The 22,414-nt window shown below is 49.5% G+C and overlaps 1 protein-coding gene across 1 annotated transcript in view; it reads left to right on the top strand.

Moving 5' to 3' along the window:
* The window catches only part of LOC132452052 (pleckstrin homology-like domain family B member 2), a 38,597-nt gene that overhangs the window by 9,696 nt on the left and 6,487 nt on the right, over positions 1 to 22,414 (top strand). Inside the window, 15 exon segments of the mRNA XM_060044409.1 lie at positions 102 to 221; positions 3,786 to 3,970; positions 4,612 to 5,835; positions 9,980 to 10,417; positions 11,361 to 11,504; positions 11,979 to 12,116; positions 13,671 to 13,799; positions 14,861 to 15,016; positions 15,985 to 16,095; positions 16,396 to 16,470; positions 16,607 to 16,744; positions 17,408 to 17,560; positions 18,321 to 18,464; positions 18,674 to 18,773; positions 19,977 to 20,127. Of these exon segments, the coding sequence (XP_059900392.1) occupies positions 102 to 221; positions 3,786 to 3,970; positions 4,612 to 5,835; positions 9,980 to 10,417; positions 11,361 to 11,504; positions 11,979 to 12,116; positions 13,671 to 13,799; positions 14,861 to 15,016; positions 15,985 to 16,095; positions 16,396 to 16,470; positions 16,607 to 16,744; positions 17,408 to 17,560; positions 18,321 to 18,464; positions 18,674 to 18,773; positions 19,977 to 20,127 (3,406 nt within the window).

Genomic DNA, 22,414 nt, shown 5'->3' with positions numbered 1-22,414 from the left:
TGTGTGTGTGTGTGTGTGTGTGTGTGTGTGTGTGTGTGTGTGTGTGACAATGTCACCTGTAATAATTAATAGCAGTACTAATTGTGTGTGTGTATTTCCAGGTTACTCCTTGTGTCTGGGTAAATCGTACTTCTTCCGTTTCAACCACCCTGAGGAAGCCAGCAGAATGAAGAGCATGCTTCCCCCCAAGAGCCCTGTGTCCCCGCTGGCCTACAGCACAGGTATGCTCACTCACTCACTCCCTCAGACACTCTCTCTCTTCCTTTTATCTTTTTAGCTCTCCCCCCTTTTCTTCTCCATCTCGCCCCGAAGCCCCCCGAATATTGAAGCCCCCCCCTGTGCCTCAGATGTGGATTTCGGTTGGCTCTCTACCTTGTGTGTGTGTGTGTGTGTGTGTGTGTGTGTGTGTGTGTGTGTGTGTGTGTGTGTGTGTGTGTGTGTGTGTGTGTGTGTGTGTGTGTGTGTGTGTGTGTGTGTGTGTGTGTGTGTGTGTGTGTGTGTGTGTATTTGGGGGGGGGTTCGCATGTCGACTTAAACCAGGCTAAGAACCGTGTTAGAATATCAAGTTGACGTTAGGCCAATAAATTAGCATCGTAAACATACCAGCCTGACGCATGCACTCCTGAACTGGTGGAGTGTGAAATGCTGTTGTCATCTGGTGCCTCCCCCGTAGCTATGGCGATACAGCTGGATCCCACTACGGTTGCGGTGATGTGCTGGATGGTGCGAGCGAACGAGGTGTGTCGGTTGATCCCCGTAATTCACGGTGATCCATGCTCTAAAAGCGCCCAGACAGCTGGAATGCACAGACTTTCTCTGTCTCTCGCTGTCTCCATTTCCCTCTCTCTTGTTTGACCCCGCTCGCTTGACCTGCCATCTTGTTTCCAGATAGCACCTCAGAAAGATGGCAGGCACACCTGGTATTACACAGCCCTGTCAGCTCACACTGATGGATCTCTCCTCACCCGTCTATATGCACTATGGAATTCCTCTTTCGGTGTCTCACGATTTGATTTTGGTTCTTTGTTTCAGTACAAAGTTGAGTCCCGATTCAAAATCAATGCCCGATTCCAAGTGGGGTTCATTTCAGGTTCTACTCCCGTCCGCTGTGCTCCAAAAAGGCACTGTGGCAAATGATGGCATGAAAACATGGTTACCTATTGACACTATCATGTTGTTTTTATATATTTTTTGGAAGTTATTAATCCATTCCAGTATCATAGAAGATAAGAATCACGATTCCACCATGAATCGATTTCCCCCCCCCCAACCCTTTAATGCACACGACCACAACTCGGATCAATTAAATCAAGTCCATATATATTTATATATTTTTTTAGGACTATCTAAAGAGTCTTGCAATTCAATGCAATACCTTGAGGGCATGCACACTTTGCATGGGAGGCTGTTGTGGGAATCGCCCCCCTCACCCAGGCAGACTCGATGCTAGGCTCCTCCTCTTCAGCTTGTCCTAACATTGGCCACGGGATCCACCTTATAGCTGAGTCGAATAACAAGAGTGTAGTGGAGGTGCGGTGTGGCCGTTTCCCGCTCCAACAGACGAGTGTAAAATGCTCGCCTAGGTGGCAGATGCATTCTGGGACGCGGTCAGGAGGATGGGGCTGGGGTTTTCACACCACGCTGACGATGCGTCGGTAGGTGTCCTCAGCTAGCCCCCGCACAGCGAGGGAACCGTGCTTGTGGCTCTCCTTGGAATGTTGGACGTGGTTGTGCGCACACCTGTGAGTCGTGCGGCGAGCTCGGGATGGGTTGACCTTCGAGACGCCAGACGTGAACTGGGCGCTGTGCTTTCCGTCGTGAAGCGCCTGCTGTTTCACCCCTGCTCTGTTTCACAGGGATTATCTCCGTTGGATGCTTTTGTGATTGTCTTGGGAACACACACACACACACACATGGAAACACACACACACACACACACACACATGGAAACACACACACACACACACACACACACACACATGGACACACACACGCACATACACACACGGGCTCACACGCACACACTCTCTTTAGTTATACCCAACACAGAATGACTTATTTCATATTCAAGCTGAAAGATGCATATGATGTTGCCTAAACACACGCACACTTCTTGCACGCATAAACACACACTTGAAAGAGGCTACGAAACCCAGGCACACCGACTTAGCTCAGTGGGGGAGAAGTGTTTTACGCGAGGCAGACCGTAAGCATAAATCTGCCCATGTATGGAGGCAAACACTGTGTGTGTGTTGGATCTCATGATGTCTTTCGTTTCTGACCCATTTACCTCAACCATTTAAGGTTGGAGATTTGTCTCAGACGCATTCATGTTCATAACACTCTCTCTCTCACGATACCTCATAGTACCTCATAATACTAACTCAAATGCTCACCAAGACTTCCCCTCCAGTGAAAATATTACCGTTGATGCGTTCAGCATACCTTCTACTTTAGGGTTTTCTAATGACGCCCATACTTAAAACACTGGAAAAGCGTCAACGTTTTTTGAACACACACACAAACACATACACACACACACACACACACACACACACACACACACACACACACACACACACACACACACACACACACACACACACACACACACACACACACACACACTAAAGAGTCCACGTGTGCACTTTGGATGGGCACTGGAAAGCAAAAGTGTGTATCTGCATTAGCTACAACCACATGTGTCCGTTTTAGCGCACTGTGTGTGTGGTTGTTAAACGCAGGGTGGTCTTTGTTTTAACACGGTAACACGGTTCTCTTTCCATAGTAAAAAACCCCTGATGCCTTCCTTTCCTTGTTTTTTCATGTTGGAAAGGCTTCTATCGCCCGGTGATGTATGTGGTGTTAAATCCATCACAAAGCAGCTATGTTTGGAGCTCTGGGGCCCTATGCCTTCCCTCTCATGGAAGGAGAGGCCCCCGGAGCATTCATCTGTGCGGCTTGTACCGCTAATACAAGCATCCGTACGATGGTTTATCACTGTTCTGCACAGGACTGTGGGTGGGTGTGCATGTGTCTAAAAAACGTCCATTCGTCTATTTAGGGTTTGAATGTGATTTTTTTTTAGATGCATGGGTTGAAAAATTTTTTGGGTGGGGTTGGGGTGGGGGGGGCTGGGTGGGCTTTTGTGGAAATTCCAGAGCATTCTGTGGTCACTCATATTTCCTCGTGTGCCAAAACGGGGAAACGTGACCCACGTTTGGCCGCCTCTAAGTGTGTGTGTGTGTGTGTGCGTGTGTGCGTGCGTGCGTGCGTGCGTGCGTGCGTGCGTGCGTGCGTGCGTGCGTGCGTGCGTGCGTGCGTGCGTGCGTGCGTGCGTGCGTGCGTGCGTGCGTGCGTGCGTGCGTGTGCGCGCGCATGTGCGTGTGTGTCCTGCCGGCGGCCTCGTCTATGAATAGCGTTGGCCTCAGGTACACTCTAAAGGAGAGGGAAACCTCGGGCCCCTCTCTCACTGTTTTCACGCCTTACGACCCTGAAAAGTGCTCGGGTTCGGCCTTTCATTGTCTCCAAATGTGTTGCCCTATCTCTCTCTATTTCCACATTCCCACACCCTTCCCTTGCCACATGTCTCGATTCAGCTTTTTCACTGGTTTTGGACTCTTGCCATCCATCCAGAACCCATTACAGATGCCAAATTACCAAATCTTTATTTACGACCCAGCAGCAGACACACGCACGCTGCACATGCACTCCCTCTCTTCTCCAGTTTCTCTACAGGCTTCACTGATCCACTCCTCTTCTCTGCCCCCTCCTCCCCCTCACAGACTATCTCAAGTTCAGCAGCGACTACGGCCACTCGCTGGTGGGCGGGGCCAACAGTGGGCGGGGCATGCGCTCCGCCTCGGAGCTGCGGGACCTGATGGACACGCTGCAGCGCAAGAAGCAGGCGCTGGAGAACAGCCTGCGCGCCAACGGGGACGCCAACCCCTCGTACTTCAGCATGACTCAGGTGGGTGACGGGGGGGGACACGCGCAGTTAGCTTAGCGACGCTATCCAGGGGTTACTGATTGTGGTGCTTGTTAGTGGCTTTCTTATGTGTTGTGTGACCCATCAACAAACACACTCGTGTGTGTGTGTGTGTGTGTGTGTGTTTGTGTGTGTGTGTGTGTGGTGTGTGTTTTTGTATTTTCTTTAAACCAGGGTTTACTTATTAGCTCAGTGTGCGTTGCGCTCTGGCGCTACGCACCGTTGATTATGGTTAACCTAGGGCTGTCCTGGTTTTGCCGACAGCGCCCATTACAGAGCCCGGGGCTTATTATCTTGTCTTGGGAGTCTTGCGTTCCGCAGTCCCTGTCAACCGGCGGTGGGAAGTGATGAGCCGGGGTTCAGACACAGGGTAGCCTTGAGATGTCCTCCCTGCCCGGTTTCCACTCTGAGGCTAAGAACTGGAAGAGGGCGGTTGTTTGTTTTGTTTTACAAAAAGGGTCCAACAAGGACAGCCTTGAGCGGGCCCACGGTTTCTAAAACCACAGCACGTCCTAAATGCAGGCCCAGCTCTTTATCCGTTTTCCTCCTGTTTCATGCATAATAATGTCAACGGTTGATTTATAATCGTTTGTGTGTTTTATTGTTTGTGTTTTTCTTTACAGTCTCCACCCACCACGCCTGCCGCCGTGTCCTCGTCCTATCAGGAGCAGGCCAAGCGTTTCTACGGCTCCGAGCGCCCGCCCCTCTCCCTGAAAGGCATGGCCCCTCCCTCCCCGTCCCGCCGCTCTGACCCCTCCTCTTCCCGCTCCTCGGCCGGCCGCACCCAACCGGCCAACCAGCCGGGCCAATCCCTGCTGACCACGTGGAACGGGGGCGGGTCTTCCCACTCTGTCGCCGGTAGCGACAGCTTCCTCCTCTCGCCCCCCGCCTCCTCCTCCCCGTACCCCTCCCCCCGCTCTCCCTCGGCCGGGGGTGCGGCCAGCATGCCCTCCAGCCCCCGCCTGGGCCGCCGTAGCTACGGCAACCAGGAGACGCCGCCCGTCCCCAGGGCCAGGAAGTACTCGGCGGGCTCGCTCAACTCGCTGTCGACGGCCGGCAGCCACAGCCGCTCGCTGCCGCGCCTCTGCCCCCCCCCCTCGCCCCGGGACCACCAGCACCACCACCACGGCGTCGGCGGCAGCAGCAACGGCGCCATGACCCTCACGGCGCTGCAGGCGCGGCGCGGCGACCCCAGCGGCGCCTACAGGCCGTCCCGGGACCACCACCCCCACCACAACCACAACGGCAACAACAGCTGCGGCCAGGCGCCGCGGCACGGCGGCCCGAGCCACGGCGCGGCGCACGGCGACGGCTTCCTGTCCATCTCCCTCTCCAGCCCCCAGTCCCCGGCCCTCCTCCTCTCCTCCCCTTCCTCCTCGCCGTCCCCCTACTCCCCCTACTCCCCCGCCGCCGGCAGCACCGCCTCCCCCTTAGTCTCGCCCGCCCCGAGCTCCGCCGGCGGCCCCACCCCGCCCGACGTGACCCTCCCGTCCAAGGCGGGGGGCTCGTCGTCCCCCCGCGTCGCCAAGAAGCTCAGCCTGACCTCCACCAGCTCCCTGGCCTCCCTCAGCCCGGGGGGCTCCGGCCCCGCCGGGGAGAAGGAGCGGCCGGTGTTCGGAGAGAGGGGGGCTTCGTTCGGGAAGGCCGGCCTGGAGGCGGGGTCCGGCTTCGGGGAGAGGAGGCAGTCGTTTGGCAAGGCGGGGCTAGGGCCCGGCCAGCCGCCGCAGCCGGGGGCGTTCCGGGAGCGGAGGGGCAGCATCAGCTCGCTGAGCGGGAAGGAGGAGCTCTCGGACTACCACCTGAGGCAGCGCGACGAGAGGCTCCGCGAGCAGGAGGTGGAGAGGCTGGTGAGTGAAACGGACTGCATTATGAAGCGCTGTCATCCAAAGGGCCTTACAGTACGCCCTAGGGCTGGGTATCCTGGCCAATTCACTAAATCGATTCGATTTCGATTCATAAGGTTCTGAATCGATTAATGACGATTCGATTTGATTAGATTCAATCGGCTCTTAAATAAGGAAAATGGCTCAACTGTGTAACAAAATACAAATGTACTTTATTTTTTCTCTTCATCTAAAACAACAGGTTTTAAGTGCAAACTTGTAAATTGGAAAAGAAAAAAGTCACCAAAGTGCAATTTTTAAATTAGAAAGGAATTGCAAAAGTGTGAAAAGTGTACTTGAACTACAACATTCCATCACTGCAAATTGCATTAAGGCATTGTTTATTAAAGTGCAAAAAAAAAAAGAATGGTTACAAAACAAAACAATGTCATGCCCTATGAATAGATATTGCAATATGTAAAAGAGAACGATCGAAAATCGATTCAATCGATTTTTTTACCCAGCCCTAGTAGTGCCTGACATTCACCCATTCATGCACCCACTCACACACCGACGGTGGGGTCAACCATGCAAGGTGACAGCCAGCTCGTCGGGAGCAGTTTAGGGTCAGGTGCCTTGCTCAGGGTCACCTCGACACTCCATCGAACTAGCAACCTTTCGGTGACCAGCCAGCCCGCTCTACCTCCTGGTCCACTGCCGCCCTCCTGAGTGATGTGTCTGCACCCTCGGAGCCCCCGGGGCGATCCGTTTGAGGGGAGCCACGTGCCCTCCATATGGCGCGTGTGCACCAGTGATCATAAACATCACCTCGGCTGCTCTTTATTACCCTCCTAGTCCAGTTCCACATTTGTTTTGATGGAACAGATTAAACACGCTGGAAGGAAGAAATACGCTCAGGATAGGAATGTTTTTCTTCTGTCTGACCTCTCGGGTACTTTTTAAAATGTCCTTCCCTGACACGCACGCACGCACGCACGCCACTAAATAGATGCCTTTCACCGCCAACCCAAACTAAGAGAGTGAGAGTGAGATTGAGTGTGTGTGTGTGTGTGTGTGTGTGTGTGTGTGTGTGTGTGTGTGTGTGTGTGTGTGTGTGTGTGTGTGTGTGTGTGTGTGTGTGTGTGTGTGTGTGTGTGTGTGTGTGTGTGTGTGTGTGTGTTTGTGCGCGCACACACATCTGTCCATGTCAAATCTGGAGAAGTGCCCACCAGAGTTTGGACCACTGAACGAGCCACAGGGCTGATGGCTCTGATGTAGAAACCCAGCCTAAATTACAGGGCCTGGTTATACTATGGCAGGTGCATAAATACTGCAGTGCACAATGCTTGGACTGTGGGGATGTTATGTTGGGAAAGTCGTCCTATGCAAAAATATTTGGGGAAAAACAAGCCCTGCCGGTTCTTAATTCGATTATAATTGTTTGCACAACAATCCTGTGTGTGTGTGTGTGTGTGTGTGTGTGTGTGTGTGTGTGTGTGTGTGTGTGTGTGTGTGTGTGTGTGTGTGTGTGTGTGTGTGTGTGTGTGTGTGTGTGTTTTCTTCTTCTGGGTCTTATCCAGTTCCAAGATAATTAGGACCACACTTTGATGGGAACCAGCTTGGTGTCACCATCAGCCCATGGAATACCACTTCATATCACTAAAGCAACCTTGATATCCACCATAGAAAACACAGATCTAAAACACTGATACGTCCTTTCAAACCTGCATACGCTTGGATTTGACAGTTGGTGCACGTCTCGGTTTGTTTTTTGAGCTCTGACCGGGCATTGCCCCGTAGTTGAATAAGCTTGTGGGTTGGAGCTCACCCGCGCTTCTGTAAACTGGGAGACACAGTCAAGAACTCACCCTGTAATAAGAACGTTGCTATGAACGTTTTGGCTTTGTTTATTTTCCTCACTGATACAGAATGGCTTCAGAATACGCTACCTTGTAGAGCGGGGATAAGCCGTCTGTCCTATAAGTATTTGGTCTTCTCTTAATGGATCATAAACCGTTGGTGTGTGTGGCCCGCAGTGTTATACTGTGCAGGATCAGAATTTTTGACTGGCTTTCTTGGCACGTCTTGCCCGCGTCTGCCCTCTAGTGGTTGGTGTGCTTCCAGACGACTCTGTGCTAAGTGCTACCAGGAATGACATCTGGCCTTTTGGATGAATTATTACCAATATTCTCCATCCAGAAGGAATAGTTTCACACTTGGGGACATTGTGTCTTACATGTAAAAGACTTGCATAAAAAAAGACAGATGGACGTTTCCAGTCAGACGACAGCTACAGATCCCAGAGTAAAGACATCATTCTGCATCGATATGCAGCCAAGAGTTTTACTACAAGAAGACTTAAGAGAAGAGACAAAGGGGATTTCTGAAAAAATACAGACCCTGTGTTCCTCTTTCATTAAACACTAGACACTCTTTCATTAAATTCATATTGCCTGAACAATAAACGGAAGAGAATAAATTAGATGAATGCAAAATGGAAGGAGATATAAATGTTATTTATTCATCCCCTGCGTGACAATGTGCCAAACCAACAGCTCATATGCCCCCCTGTAGTTTTACATTCATCCCTCTCCCCTTCCCCTTCTTTTCCACTAACTCTTGATGTATCTCTACTGATACTCTTCTGAATCATCTACTCTTTATCTTCCTCCCGCTCTCTGTCGCTATCCTTCTCTCTCTCTTTTGATTGCTGATTACCATAAGCTCTACAGTGGCTTGTCTCCATGAGAATAGAACAAGGTGACACATTGGGCACAGGCTCGCTGTGCCACTGTCATTAAACGTGGTGTCCTCCCAATCTCTGACACGTTCAGGATTGTCTTGTTTATGGGTAGTGTTGTTTCTGGATGAGGTCCTGGTGTGGGTTTTATTTGATTTAAAGTCTATGAGATTGAGATGGTATATTCTTAAATGCGTTTGTAGAAAGGGGTATTGGTATATCAATGATGAGGGCGTCAAGTTTTTTACATTTTAATTTTATATTTTGTTACTCAAATTCATTTTCTGCATACTGTCTTTGTATTGGGAAGGTCCTCCGAACAGACTACAAATCACAGCTCACAGTTGTCCACCTTCTTAATAGCCCCACACACACACACACACACACACACACACACACACACACACACACACACACACACACACACACACACACACACACACACACACACACACACACTCTCACACACTAATGTAATGATCCCAGGCGGGGGTGCAGTGCAGCTCCCACCAGCAGGGAGCTGAGGGTAAAACCTATGGGGGGTGTATTTTGAGCCTCTTCAGCCTCCATAGTTCGAAGGGGGTACACGCAACACAGAGAGCGTCTCAGAAGGTTTCTCTCTTGGGGAATAGCATGTGGATTACTCGGAATAGATACGCTATTTTCTTTACGTGGATATGTTGACTTTGTAGATATAGACTTTGAGTAGAGTGGATTTTGTGTGGGATTTGACCGGTGCAGACATTTTTCAACAGGCCTACCATTGTTTTATCTCGAGGAGTTAACGGCTGCAATGCTCCCACAGGTAACTTTTGGAAATTAAAACTGAAAATTAGACATTACTTAAAACTAAGTCACTGTCTAACAAATTGCATGTACTGGACTGGTAATGAATGAATTTGTATATGGGTTTAATAATAGTGGAAGGTCATGCACCGAGTGGTGTGTCATGTACTTATATATGCATCATTACAAGCAAGCTCACCGTTTGGACTTAGATATAGAACATTATGTTTACAAATGTATGATGCATGATATAATATCTAATCTAATCTTGAAATAATATAATCATACGATACTGTAGTAACATAATAAAACATGCATGAAGTATGCTGCCGAATTATACTGTAATAGTCTTTAATACATACTCCATCTGTCCGTCAGTCAGTTCTGCTGTGAGGTCCGTCAGGGGGGGACGTAGTCAGTAGTCGGGTCGCCTCGCCTCGCAGCGCCGATAAAAGATTAAAATGTCCTCCGGGGAGTTCAGCCCACGAGCGAGGGAGCCCGCGGCCCGGACCGCTCTCTGATCCTCAGCTTCCGATCCTCCCCCTCTCCGACCCGTGCGTGACTCTATGTCTCCCCCCCCCCCCCCCTCCCCCTCCCCCTCCCCCCCCCTCCCCCTCCCCCTCCCCCTCCCCCCCACCTCAGGAACGCCAGCGGCTGGAGACCATCCTGTCCCTGTGTTCGGAGCTGGGGGCCCAAGACCACGAGGATGAGGGCCCCGGGGCCGGCTCGGCCGCGTCGGACCTCCAGAAGATCAACCAGGAGCTGGAGAAGCTGCGTCTCTATGACGACGACGACGACGACGACGACGACGACGACCGGGACGGCGACGATGAGGTCACCATCGACGACGACGACGCCACCGCCGCCTCCGTGTTCTCCGACGTCTCGGCCCTCAACGGCAGCGTCAACGGCGACCGGGACGGCGGCCCCCTCTCCCCGGAGAACGGTTACTATGACGACGGGCCGCGGGCGCGCCACCGGCGCAGCAGCGGGAACCGCGACGGCAGGGCGGAGTCGCCGGCCGTCAGTCTGCGGAGCTCCGCCCCTTCCCCCTCCCCACGCATGCAAAGGACCAATGAGGTAGGAGAGAAAACTGCACATAGTTGTATTCCAACCAATATAGCATTATTATTATTATTATTATAAAATTACAAAAATGATACCACATTGTATCACATGTGCATAGAGATTTTAGTTGTCCAATTACCTTGGCACTTTACAGTTTACAATTAGCTAGCAATCGTGTCAGTCGTGAAGTCCAAACAAATGCCTCCTCCCTGAATGCTCCCACACGCAGGGAAGCAGAGTGGGGGGGTGATTAAAGTGTAGAGAGAGTTGGGCCCGTCACCTACCTACACTTCATCATCACATCACAGTGTAGTGTCATCTCCCAGAGTCTCCATCAAGGGCTTAATCACACTTAACGTGGCAGATTTCACACTCTGAAAGAGGTGTGTGTGTGTGTGTGTCCAGGAGCCACTTCTTGTGCCCCCAGTTCCCACACACACAACTTCAGATGCACCAGTGCCCATACAAAGTGGAGACACCTTCTTATTGGATTAGAGAGTGCTAAAAGTGACCCAAGAAACAACAACAGCTGTCGTGTGTGTGTGTGTGTGTGTGTGTGTGTGTGTGTGTGTGTGTGTGTGTGTGTGTGTGTGTGTGTGTGTGTGTGTGTGTGTGTGTATTATACATGCTGAACAAATTACACAAATAGACACACACATCCACACCTACCGAGCGGTACCCAACAGTTGACCACCGTTTCCCACGCTCAAAACACATCTCTTCAAAACTGCCTATGGCTATGCCTCTTACTATCGTTATTATTATTATTCTCTTATCTTTTTTGTTTCTTTTGAAAGACTCTTGTGTACCTTTGTACGGTGTCCTTGAGTGCCGAGAAAGGCGCCTTCAAATTAAACATATTATTATTATTATTCTCCCGAGTCGCGGGGCTACAGTGGGGCTACAACGGGGGGGTCATTGTGTTGATGATGTCATAACCCCCCCCCCCCCCCAGATGGTGGAGGAGGGGGCACGGCAGCGGCGTGCGCAGGAGGCCCGGCGGACGGAGGAGGAGCGCGTCCAGGTGCTGGACAACATGGAGGAGCTGGAGCAGAAGGTCAAGGAGCTCAGCAACCAGATGGAGGAGTCCGTCCGGGAGGTGAGGGGGGGGGGGGGCGCGGCCACAGGTGTGGGGGGGGCTTGGAGTCCTCCCGTGTTTTCATTGGCCGAGAGCGATTGACCTGCAGAGCCCCGGTCGTCCGGTGCGAGGTTTAACGGCTACGAAAGGGGAGGAAAATAAACAGACCCGAGCAATGGATGAGGGATTGGAATATTTCCATCGTTAAGTTGGAATGTCTTAATGAAACACAGGCGATGAAATGTTTGGATCTGTTATTTGATTAATTTGTGATTTGGTTTGATTTAGTTTTTGAAATCCCAGAATGGAATTCGTTGACGTTCAGATAAAAAAATAAAAAAGTTATACAACAAATTGGTAACACACGTTGTTCATACTGTGTGTGTGTGTGTGTGTGTGTGTGTGTGTGTGTGTGTGTGTGTGTGTGTGTGTGTGTGTGTGTGTGTGTGTGTGTGTGTGTGTGTGTGTGTGTGTGTGTGTGTGTCTGTCCTGCAGGTGGAGGTGGAGCGTGCCCTGGTGGAGGCGGAGCAGGAGTCGGAGCTGGCTGCGCTCCAGAGGGAGAAGGACGGCCTGGAGGACCTCCACAGCAAGATGGACGCCCTGGAGAGCAGGGCCCAGACGGAGAAGGACAAGGTGGGTGGATATACTCAAACCAGCTGTCGATGTGGTGCTCCTATGTAGGGGGAGGTTGTGAGAATCAGCCAACAAGGACACGTAGACCCCCACAGATGAGGAAGAGAAGGTAAGAGAGACGTTTGTTGTGACTGGGACACTGCAGACAGGATGTCCCTAAAACAAGATGGAAGACCAGAAAAGAGTCATTGTCACCAGTATCTTAGAAAATGTTTTTTTTCCATTTTTCGAGATTTTGTTGCAAAAATTCATGAAAACACAGTGAGTTAGACAGCCAAGTGTGGGAGGGGAGAGGAGGGGAGGACATGCAGTGAAGGACCGTGGGCAGGAATCCAACCCGGGTCGCTGCCCTAAGTACAGAACCTAATGGTGGGCGCTCTCCACAGTGAGCTGCCCTGGTTAACGAGCGACAAGGCGATGAACAGATGTCAATCCTGAGGGATGGGGTGGATGGAGGGATTGTATTAGTTTATTGGCATTCAGCCATTATTGAATTAAGTTTTACTCAAAGCCCCCTCACGAATGCGTGTGTGCACTTCGACACACACACGCGCGCGCGCGCACACACACGCACCACACATGGGTCTCGTTGATGGGTCGTGTGAGCGTTAATCCTTCTTCTGGCCACCGTGGTCCAAATATACAGCTGCTAATACTGTACAGGCTGCAGCAGTTCTCCAGTGGTCCTGCTATGTCCTCCGGTGTGTGTGTAAGAGAGAGGGGGTATTTCCATTCATGTGTAGCATCAGTGAAGTATGAAATGTATATTTGTGTTTGGACGGATAGCCCAGGGTGTTTCCAAGAAAAGTGTCTTTATGGGGTGAGTGTCTCCGGTGTGTAGTTGAAGTCTGGCGCTCTTTTCTGATGTTGAGTCTTGTACAGACTTCCCTCAATGCAGTGAGGCAAGACCCAACCATGTGGGAGATGGGTGTTAGGTCTTCTGTGTTTAGTGGCCGAAAGCGTGACATGCTACTGGGCTGTGTGTGTGAGGGTGACAGTGTGTGTGTGTGTGTGTGTGTGTGTGTGTGTGTATGTGTATGTGTGAGTCCATCCATATAAACATCCATAAAACCATGACCTCCTAATTCCACGTTACAACAATACGTTCCTCCATCTCATCCATCCTCGTTGTCTAACCCCGGTACCTCCTCCCCTCGGCTCCTCCTCATTACCTCATGCTCTACCTCCCCCCCCCCCCTCCCCCCCGCCCCCCCTCCCCTGCAGGACTGTCCGGCCTCCCGGTCGCCATAGTAACTAACTGTGCCTCCTGTGTACCCCACTAACGCTGCTATCCTCTCTGTCCTGTGTGTGTGTGTGTGTGTGTGTGTGTGTGTGTGTGTGTGTGTGTGTGTGTGTGTGTGTGTGTGTGTGTGTGTGTGTGTGTGTGTGTGTGTGTGTGTGTGTGTGTGTGCACGCCTGCCAATGCCTGCATGTGTGAATGTGTGTATATGTGTACGTGTTTTGCGATCGTGTGCGTTTGTGTGCACGTATGGGTGTGTTTGCGGTCATGTGCATTTGTGTGCACATATGGGTGTGTGTGTGTGTGTGTGGCAGGCCTGCGAGCTGTTGAGCATAGAGAGGGGCAGGGTAGAGAGGTTGGCTCAGAGTGTGTGTGAACAGCGCACCCTGCTGGACAGCTGCCCTGAGGCCACCAAGGAGCCGCTGCAGGAACAGCTGGTCAGGGTCAGTACACACGCACACGAGCACATGCACATGGACACTCTCACACACACACACACACACACACATACAAACATACAGATACAAATCCTATATTTAAAATACATCATAAAAAAATAGATGACACACAATACACATAATCATAAGCTTATGATTAGGTGAATGTTCCAATTAAGATATATAAACGTGTTCACACACACACAGACACACACACAGACAGACACACGCACGCACAATTATATCAGTGTTATTGCAACTAATAATTATTATTACTATTAATCTGTAATACTGACTCTGCCAACCCCCTGGTCCTGTTCATCCCACCTTTCTGCTTCGTCCTCTTCCTCATGCTCAAGACACTTGTATGTTGCCAGGGGCTGATATGTTGTGTAGCCGTCCGAAGCATCACTTTGTTATGTATGTTGGTGCTAACGCTTTTGAAATCATTGCCTATTATAAAACACACGGTTTTATTGAATTGTATTGTAGCATTGAGCGTCTTTTTCTGTAGATGCTTCATACTGACATCTGATCTTACGCACGCATGCTGGGCCCAGAGCGATAGATGTTTGTGGGAGCGTATGTGTAGGCAACATGGTGGTCGTCTGTTGTGCGTTGCATGGCTTGGTGTTGCTGGGTTGAAGATCTGTGTGCGTTTATCAAATGACATTTGTCTTTCTCTGTCATTTCTGTCTGTTGTTGCTGTGTTTTTGTAAAAAGAAATGTTTCCAATTAATTCTGTAAAAGTGAACATTTATGATGCACTTTTTAACTATTACGGAAGAAATGGCAAACTAAGTTTTCTATTCATGTAAACCAATTAGGTATGCTGATTGGATGGGAAATGTACCTTCCAATCATTTCTTGGGAAGTTTCAGTGTGATGCACGGATTGTTAGGTGTATTAACAGTGTGTGGTATTAGCTGTGTTTGGTTTGGCATGTGACTTACCAGTTTATCGTTTCTTTCTGCGGTCTTCAATACAATAGCGGCTCTTCTGCCCTCATTTTGCTTTATTTTCTCCTCTGTTTTATATTTTTTTCGGTGTGTGCGCGCATGCGTTAGGACTGCGAGGCCCTGGAGGCGGAGTCTAAGCGCTTCGAGGACCTGGAGTTCCAGCAGCTGGAGAGCGAGAGCCGGCAGGACGAGGAGAAGGAGAACCAGACGCAGCACCTCCTCCGCGAGGCCGCCGACTACCAGCGCAGCATGGTCACGCGCAAGGTGTGTGTGTGTGTGTTTGTGTGTGTGTGTGTGATTTAGCACCAATATCAGATTTGACATTGGAGAAAAGATGTGTGACATGATATTCAATTTTCAATATTTAATGCAAAATAAATGTCCATCACCTGTATGTTTTGAACACTTTTCTCTTAAAAGCAGTGTCTTGCGGCAATTCAAACCCCTAGTTTGTTGGTCAGTATAAGTTTCTAGTAATACTTTTTTCTCAAATGCAGTGTTCTGCTGCATTTCAAACCCCTAGTTTGTTTGTCAGTATAAATAAAGTGTGTTTATATTAAGAGAGCTACGTGAAGCGCAAAGTTTAATGCATTCTGGGTAAAGCCAAGGTCAATGCATTCTGGGTAAAGCCAAGGTCAATGCATTCTGGGTAAAGCCAAGGTCAATGCATTCTGGGGAAAGCCAACTTAAATTCGTTCTGTGTAAAGCCAAGGTAAATGCATTCTGCTTAGAGCAAAGGTAAATTACTTCTAGGTAAAATGCCCTACAATGGCAAAGCGTAGTAACAGCTATTTTGGGTATAGGTAAATGTAACTCAAAGTTAGCTATGGTATATATGTTTTATCTTGAGACACAACATCTTGATTCAAACTCTCTGTTTTTGCGAAAAGAATATGTTAAAATCATGGTGACTACAAAATCGGACCAAAAACCAAGAGAGCCTGCAGTATTTGCAGTTTCCCCGTGCAGATACTGCGGTCTGCCATGGTTTTCTATGTACGTCACCAATAAAATGGTAGGGATTAGTCTGTTGATAATAATGAAGACGAAGAGGAGGATGTTAATGCGTAACCACGCGTTTAACTTAATTGAAGCTGCTATTCCAACTGAATAATACTCTTATACAAATAGAAATCAAGTAGAATGTTAAGACATTTAAAGGTTTACAAAGGTTTGCCTTTGTAAGGGCATTAAAGTCAAGTTAAATGAATGTTTTTGCTGTTTGATTGCAGGAGCGGTTACTTACCCTTAAGAAGCAGGCCACACAAATTACCCAGCAGGCACAGAGAGAGAAAGAGTGCTTCCTGAAGGAGAAAAGCAACCTGGAACAGATGCTACAGAGGGTGGGTGTGTGTGTGTGAGTGTGTGTGTGTGTGCATGTGTGCATGCGCACGCACATCATCCACTTACAGGAGTAAATATATGAACATGCCCACGGTTTCTCAGGAAAGCTTTTGCGAGACGTCTTGAAACTTTTTTATTTGCGCCTTTGTGGTTATGTCTGTATGTGTTTCGTTATTTCCCTGTCGTAAACCGAATAAACGCTCCCGTTCATTAGATTGTTTTGGAGTTAAAGGATGGAAAGAAAAACCTTCCAAGTCCTCAGCTAGTCATGTTTCTTGTTACTCTGTCTGCCCTCGTAGGAGAAGGAAAACCTCGGCAGTCTGGAGAGAAAATATGCTGACCTCACTGGGGGGCGGGGCTTCACCTTGAGGGAGGTACGTCTGACCGATTGACAGCCCGTCACACCTGTCGGGACTCTTTACATCCGCCCTAAGCGTTGGACCTGCTTGGTCGTCCGGGCCAAACGCTCACTCTAAACCTCTTCCATTTTCCTTTCCTTTTGCATCCCAGAATAAAGCAAATCTGGCTGACGTGTGTCGATCCCCTAGCGACCGTTGTCGTGACAACGCTCTGTTTCCTCCTCCTCTTCCTGCTGACTTGCGGGCCCTCGCAGCCCTTCTTTCCTCTCTCTCTAGAAAGAACGCAGAGGTACACCATCTTCCCTTCCCTCTCCTCCCCCTCAACCCTCTCCTCCCCCTCACCCTCTCACGTCTTGTCTGGGGTTTCCGTTCTCTCATGGTGAAGCGTCTTGCCATGTTTCTTCACATTTCTTCCTCCCTTTCCCTTCCTAGGTTTGTTTTCCACTTCTTTTATCCCCCTTCGTGTTTGAAGGAAATGGCATTGAAATGTATTTCGTCCATTTTTTTACGGGATGGAACACATGAATGACTCCTAGAACAAATGATATCAGGATATTTCTTTATTTTCTACCTGCTCCTCTCAGCTTCTACTCACACTCACACACACACACACACGGGCACAGCTTAACATTGAAATTGCAGCTCCATCTGTCTTACTAAGGAATCACGTGTCAAGGCCTTGTCTTTTCCACTAATAACCGATATTAACTGTACGATGTTAACTGTTTGTTGTCAAATGTTCTACTAAATTACAAAAAATATATCAAACTACTACTTTTTGTGTCATGTCCATCCGCAATTTTGCTTTGAAACTGAAATTCAGCTACATAAAATGTTTTGTAGTGTATTAACAACTAATGACTAATTAAACATCCTCACCTTGGCTGAATCACTCCATACTTCACCACTCACCCTCTTTTTCTCCCCTGTTTTCTGACTTGGTATGTTCCAGGGTTATGTCACAGTCAGTGAAATCAATGACATTTACTCCCAGCGCGGGGGGGACTCTAATCCCGCCCCTGCCCCCACTTACACCAATACCTCCCCCGAATCCGAGCTTAGCTCCTCCCCCGACGACGGAGCTCCAAAATCGTCCGAGGGTGAGGTGTGTGTTGTCATATGTCATATTTCCTTTTTTCATTAGAAAAATCCATTGCGAGGAATATTCCTCCTCCGCACATAGACCACCCTGTGGACTTCCTGTTTCCCCACCTCTCCTTCCCGTCTTTTCCCCTTTTCTGACAGAGTTGCTCTCTTCTTTCCAAAGCTCTGTCCCTTCCCAGCGTCTGACAAATTCCCCCTCCCCACCTCCCCACCTTCCTCCCTCTCCTCCTCCTCCTCCTCCTCCTCCTCCCAACCCTCTTCCTCCTCATCCCAACCTTCCTCCTCCACCTCCCCCTCCTCTCCCCCCCCACGCCGGCCCCCCCGCCCTCTCTCCAAAACGCCCTCTGTTCACTGGCCGGAGAACATGGTGTCCTACAGAGAGCCCTCCCCCCTCCCCTCCGACTCTCCTCCCCCTCTCCCTGTCAAACAACACCGCCACCGCCACAGGCAGGTAAAGGGTGTGTGCGCGCGTGTCGTTATTAAATAAATGCCTGGTGTGATGTACGACTTTTGTCATGGGATGGTTCGGTATGTGCATTATGGCATGTATATGGGTATGCATCCATAGAGGTGTGTGTGTGTGTGTGTGTGTGTGTGTGTGTGTGTGTGTGTGTGTGTGTGTGTGTGTGTGTGTGTGTGTGTGTGTGTGTGTGTGTGTGTGTGTGTGTGTGTGTGTCTTGGCAAAATGTCGTCTCCGATCCGCAGTCGTATATTTACGTGTGTGTGTGTGTGTGTGTGTGTTGCGTCGCGTGTGTCTCCAGCACTTCCGACATCTGGAGGAGAGGAAGCGGTACGAGAAGGAGGGCGGGACTCACATGAGTGACACCTTACCCAGGAAGAGGACCACGCCCCCCATGCCCTCCCAGTTCTCCTGCGCCACGCTCGGACGCAGCTACCCCAACAAGGTACGCCTCTCGGCTCACACACACCGAACCACACAAAACACTATCATATCGAGTTGAATACTTTGTTAAATTGTGTTAGAGCCTAGAAACAAATCATGTTTCTAGGCTCTAGAAACATGAGGTTTTCTGTACAATCTTCAGTTTTTTCTATGCAAATATTTTCAAACTATTGACGATTATTTCTTTCCTTATTGCCGGTTTCCGTTCAGCCCCACCAACCCTTGGCGCAGAGCTCCAGCTGTGGCAGCTTCCTACCCAGAATGCTCTCCGTCTCAAACAAGGAGTCAGAATCCCGTCGTCTGCATAAAGGTAGCGTTTTATCTACTGCCGGGTGAACCATAAATGACTTGGTGCCGTCATGTGATGGTGCGTTGGTGGGAGGGCGCGTGCGTGTCTGTGCATTTCTGGGTGGATCCAACCATATCTCCCTTGTTTACGTACGCATGTATTTTTAGCGGAAAAGATGTTGGAATGTGATTAGTCAAAGGCAGCTCTATTAAATGTTACGTAGGTGGTATACGAGCATGCGTGCGTGTCTGTGTGTGTGCGTGCGGTTCGTACACAAGCGCAAAGCACCCCCCAGGAGCTCGTTGTGTTTCCCACCGTCGTCTCGATTGCGTTTCCCTTCGAAGCGCTTGGATCCGCGGTGAACTCTCGTGTGTTCGACCACAGAGGGGTTCAAACTCTCGGCACTACAACACGCTGTCCCACCAGGCAGACCTCCCCGCTCCCAGCGGCACACATCACGCAGCACTCACCACACAGTCGGACGCTTTGTAATCCTTTTGGATTTAATTCATGAAGCACATATCATAGGTTATGGTTCGGGGTAGAGGCAGGAATGGCATGCAAGCAGATGTCTCCCAGTTTGTCTATGAGACTGGGATCCATTGTGTCCTGTGTGTGTGTGTGTGTGTCCTCTGTGTGCGTGTGCGTGTGTGTGTGTGTGTGTGTTGGGGGGGGGGTGGAAGTTATTTAGGAAAGGGAGCTTATTTGGCCCCATAGGTCCCTTGTGGTCCCTTGAGCGGGGTCATCAGATGGGTGGGTCCGCTGTCTGGGACAGATGGTATCAGAGCTGTGTGTGTGCCCTTCCTGTAGTCAAGAGACCAGTAGCTCTGTTTAAAGAGTGTTGGATGAGTCATTCAGTTAGTCCGGCGATCGTGTCAGAGAGAGCCGAGAGCTTTCTTTTTAAACCACTTCTTTTTTTTTTGCACTGAACTGAATCTCTTTTTCCTGAGGAATATCAAAGAACGAGTTTTCAACCTCGCCATAGGGAGTGTTTGGGTTTGGGTGTTCATGTTCTTTGTATTGGTGGTCGGAGCACACCTGAATACATTTCACCGTGGCAGGGATTTGTGATATAAGGTCAGGGGCTAATGAGCTAACCATTGCCCCAGAGGGCGAGCTACGGCCAGGTAAACACACGCACTCACACTCACACACACACTCATACACTCGGAAGACGTGTGCTAACGACCGCTGGCCCTTTTTTCTTAATTTTTTTTTTTCCAGGTCAACCTTCCTCCAGAGCGGCGTCCCAGACCAACGTGTACCTCGACTCGTTTGGTTACCGTGACAACCAGCCCTTCGACACCATGAGCGTGGACAGCTCGGACTCCATAGACACCAGCATCTCCGCCTGCTCCCCCGACAACGTCTCCAGGTCAGTGCAGGCGGGGGACAGTCGGTCGGTGGGGTGAACGTTGTCTGTGTGTCTGTGTCTGTGCGTAAACGGCGGCAGAAAGCCACTCGGAAGGACTTACTTGACATACTTTCTTCGACCACACACTATCCTACTGTCCTTTTGGCCTCAGGAAATTTGACACGAATCTGAGAAAGCAAACAGAAACGGACATTAAAAGGGAGAATGCCGGCACTTACATTTCAAAAGTTCATAAAATATGAACTTAAAGAACTGTTTTACAGTTTTTTGGACAGACAACATAGAAGTCTCTTTAGTTTAAATAATGGGAAACATGGACTGTTGAAAGAAAGGGAGGTTGGGGGAGGGAGGGGGGGGGGGCAAACAAAGGATGAAGGGGAAGAAGGAGGGTGAAGTCGGTTAATGTAAAAAGTGTGTAACTGCAAAGCAGTGGGTTCCCGCCTTGATGCGGTCAATCCTCTGGGAAGTGTGTGTGTGTGTGTGTGTGTGTGTGTGTGTGTGTGTGTGTGTGTGTGTGTGTGTGTGTGTGTGTGTGTGTGTGTGTGTGTGTGTGTGTGTGTGTGTGTGTGTGTGTGTGTAGACTTGATTAGCATCCGAGGGACTCGGGTTACAGAACTAGGGAAACCTATAGCTTTGCGTATGTGAGTGTGTGTGTGTTTGTGTCTCTCTCTCTCTCTCTCTCTCTGTGCACGTTCCGAGCGAGCGTCCATTCAATCATCTAATTCCCCCTTGGTCAGGATGAAGGCAGCGAATCAAGATGCAGAGGTAGAATGTGACCTCCCTCCATTACCTCCACGCCCCCCTTCCCAGCAGGACTCAAACCATGTGTGGTGCATACTTCCTCGCCTCGGCCCCAATTTACAGTGGTTCAGTCTACTTCCCCCCCTTCACCCAGTCCTTCCCTCTATCTGCTCCCAATGGTTCGGTCTGCCTCTGCAGAGCTGCAGACTTCCAACGGTCCCATTTGCCAATTTGCGGCGCCATCCCTGAGCATCGTAAAAGGTTTCCCAGGATTAGGTCTGAATTCACAGCTCTGCACACTGAGTGCCGCGTCTGGGATTCAGTTGGGATTTCTTGCAGGAACGTACCTTTGCATGGATCTGTACTGGAAGACTTGAACGTCAGAGCACTTGATTCATCCTACCTGACCAGAGATGGGACCGCCTTTGAGCAGGAACAATCTGTGCTGAACTGATTGAGAGACGTCTCTTGGAAAAGTCGTGATTTCTTTTTTGAAGGGGCTTTGAACCCCCGAACCTCGCTTAGACGTAGGCTGAATGGAGTCAATCATCACCGTGAGGAGGGTTCCCTCTCATCGCCTGAGGTAAGACACCGGTGTCCGGGTGCAGAGAAAGGGAAATGTTTTTTAGGCCTTGGCCTGGAAAGAGCCGGATTCCAGAGGGCAGATGGATAACAGATATGCATGTAAATGAGGTATGAGAAGAAGGAGGGTCATTTTGGCAGAGATGAACTGCACTGGGGTACCTCCTTTCAAATCGCTCCTTGCTGCAGGTAACAGAATTCCTGGCCACTTGTCTCTCTGGGTTGAGCGGGAATACTTCAGTCAAACAGTGGATTGGAATTTGATCCCTCTCTGGTCTCTTCTGGAATGCTGTCTTTTGTTTTTTAGACCTTGCTTTGATCTGAGCATCATGATTTATATCCAGCATATGTGGATGGAGTAAATTGTTCAGGATTTGTTTTTACTGGCCTTTTTTTTTTCGTCAACCGTGTTTGGTTTTTACAGACCATTGCATTGCATTGATGTTGCAATGTAAATCTTTGAAAACGTCCCCATTTCATGTTGTTTAGATGAAGGGAGACACACTCCCACACTGGAACACTTTAGTCAGCCAACAAATCACCTCTCACTGTAATTACTGTTATACAACTGTTTGTTTTGCAAATGTCTAAGTTGCCTTTACGACTATAACTACGATTTAGTCCTCAACTACTTAAACTTAGGAATTTGCATGTTGATTTGAGTGTGGAGATTATGTTGTAGTAGATGGTGTTCTGATGCAGGGGACATAACTGCAAGCAGCCAATCTAAATGCTTCTTACATTGAACACTTCAGAGCTCATCAGAGGTGTTTATGCTAGGGTGTTTATCTGAGGCACCTATAATTTCTCTAAATCACTACCTTCCTAATTGCATTTTTCTATGTGTTCCCCATATACCATCTCTTACTGTATGCTGCTATTGTTTTGTTCTCCCATTCATTACACACACACACACACACACACACACACACACACACACACATTTGTATAGACTAAAGTCTAA

This window comes from Gadus macrocephalus, chromosome 23 (genome assembly GCF_031168955.1).
Source record: "Gadus macrocephalus chromosome 23, ASM3116895v1".
Taxonomy (NCBI): domain Eukaryota; kingdom Metazoa; phylum Chordata; class Actinopteri; order Gadiformes; family Gadidae; genus Gadus; species Gadus macrocephalus.
Note: the sequence above shows the minus strand (reverse complement) of the source record. Positions and strands in the feature narration are given on the sequence as shown.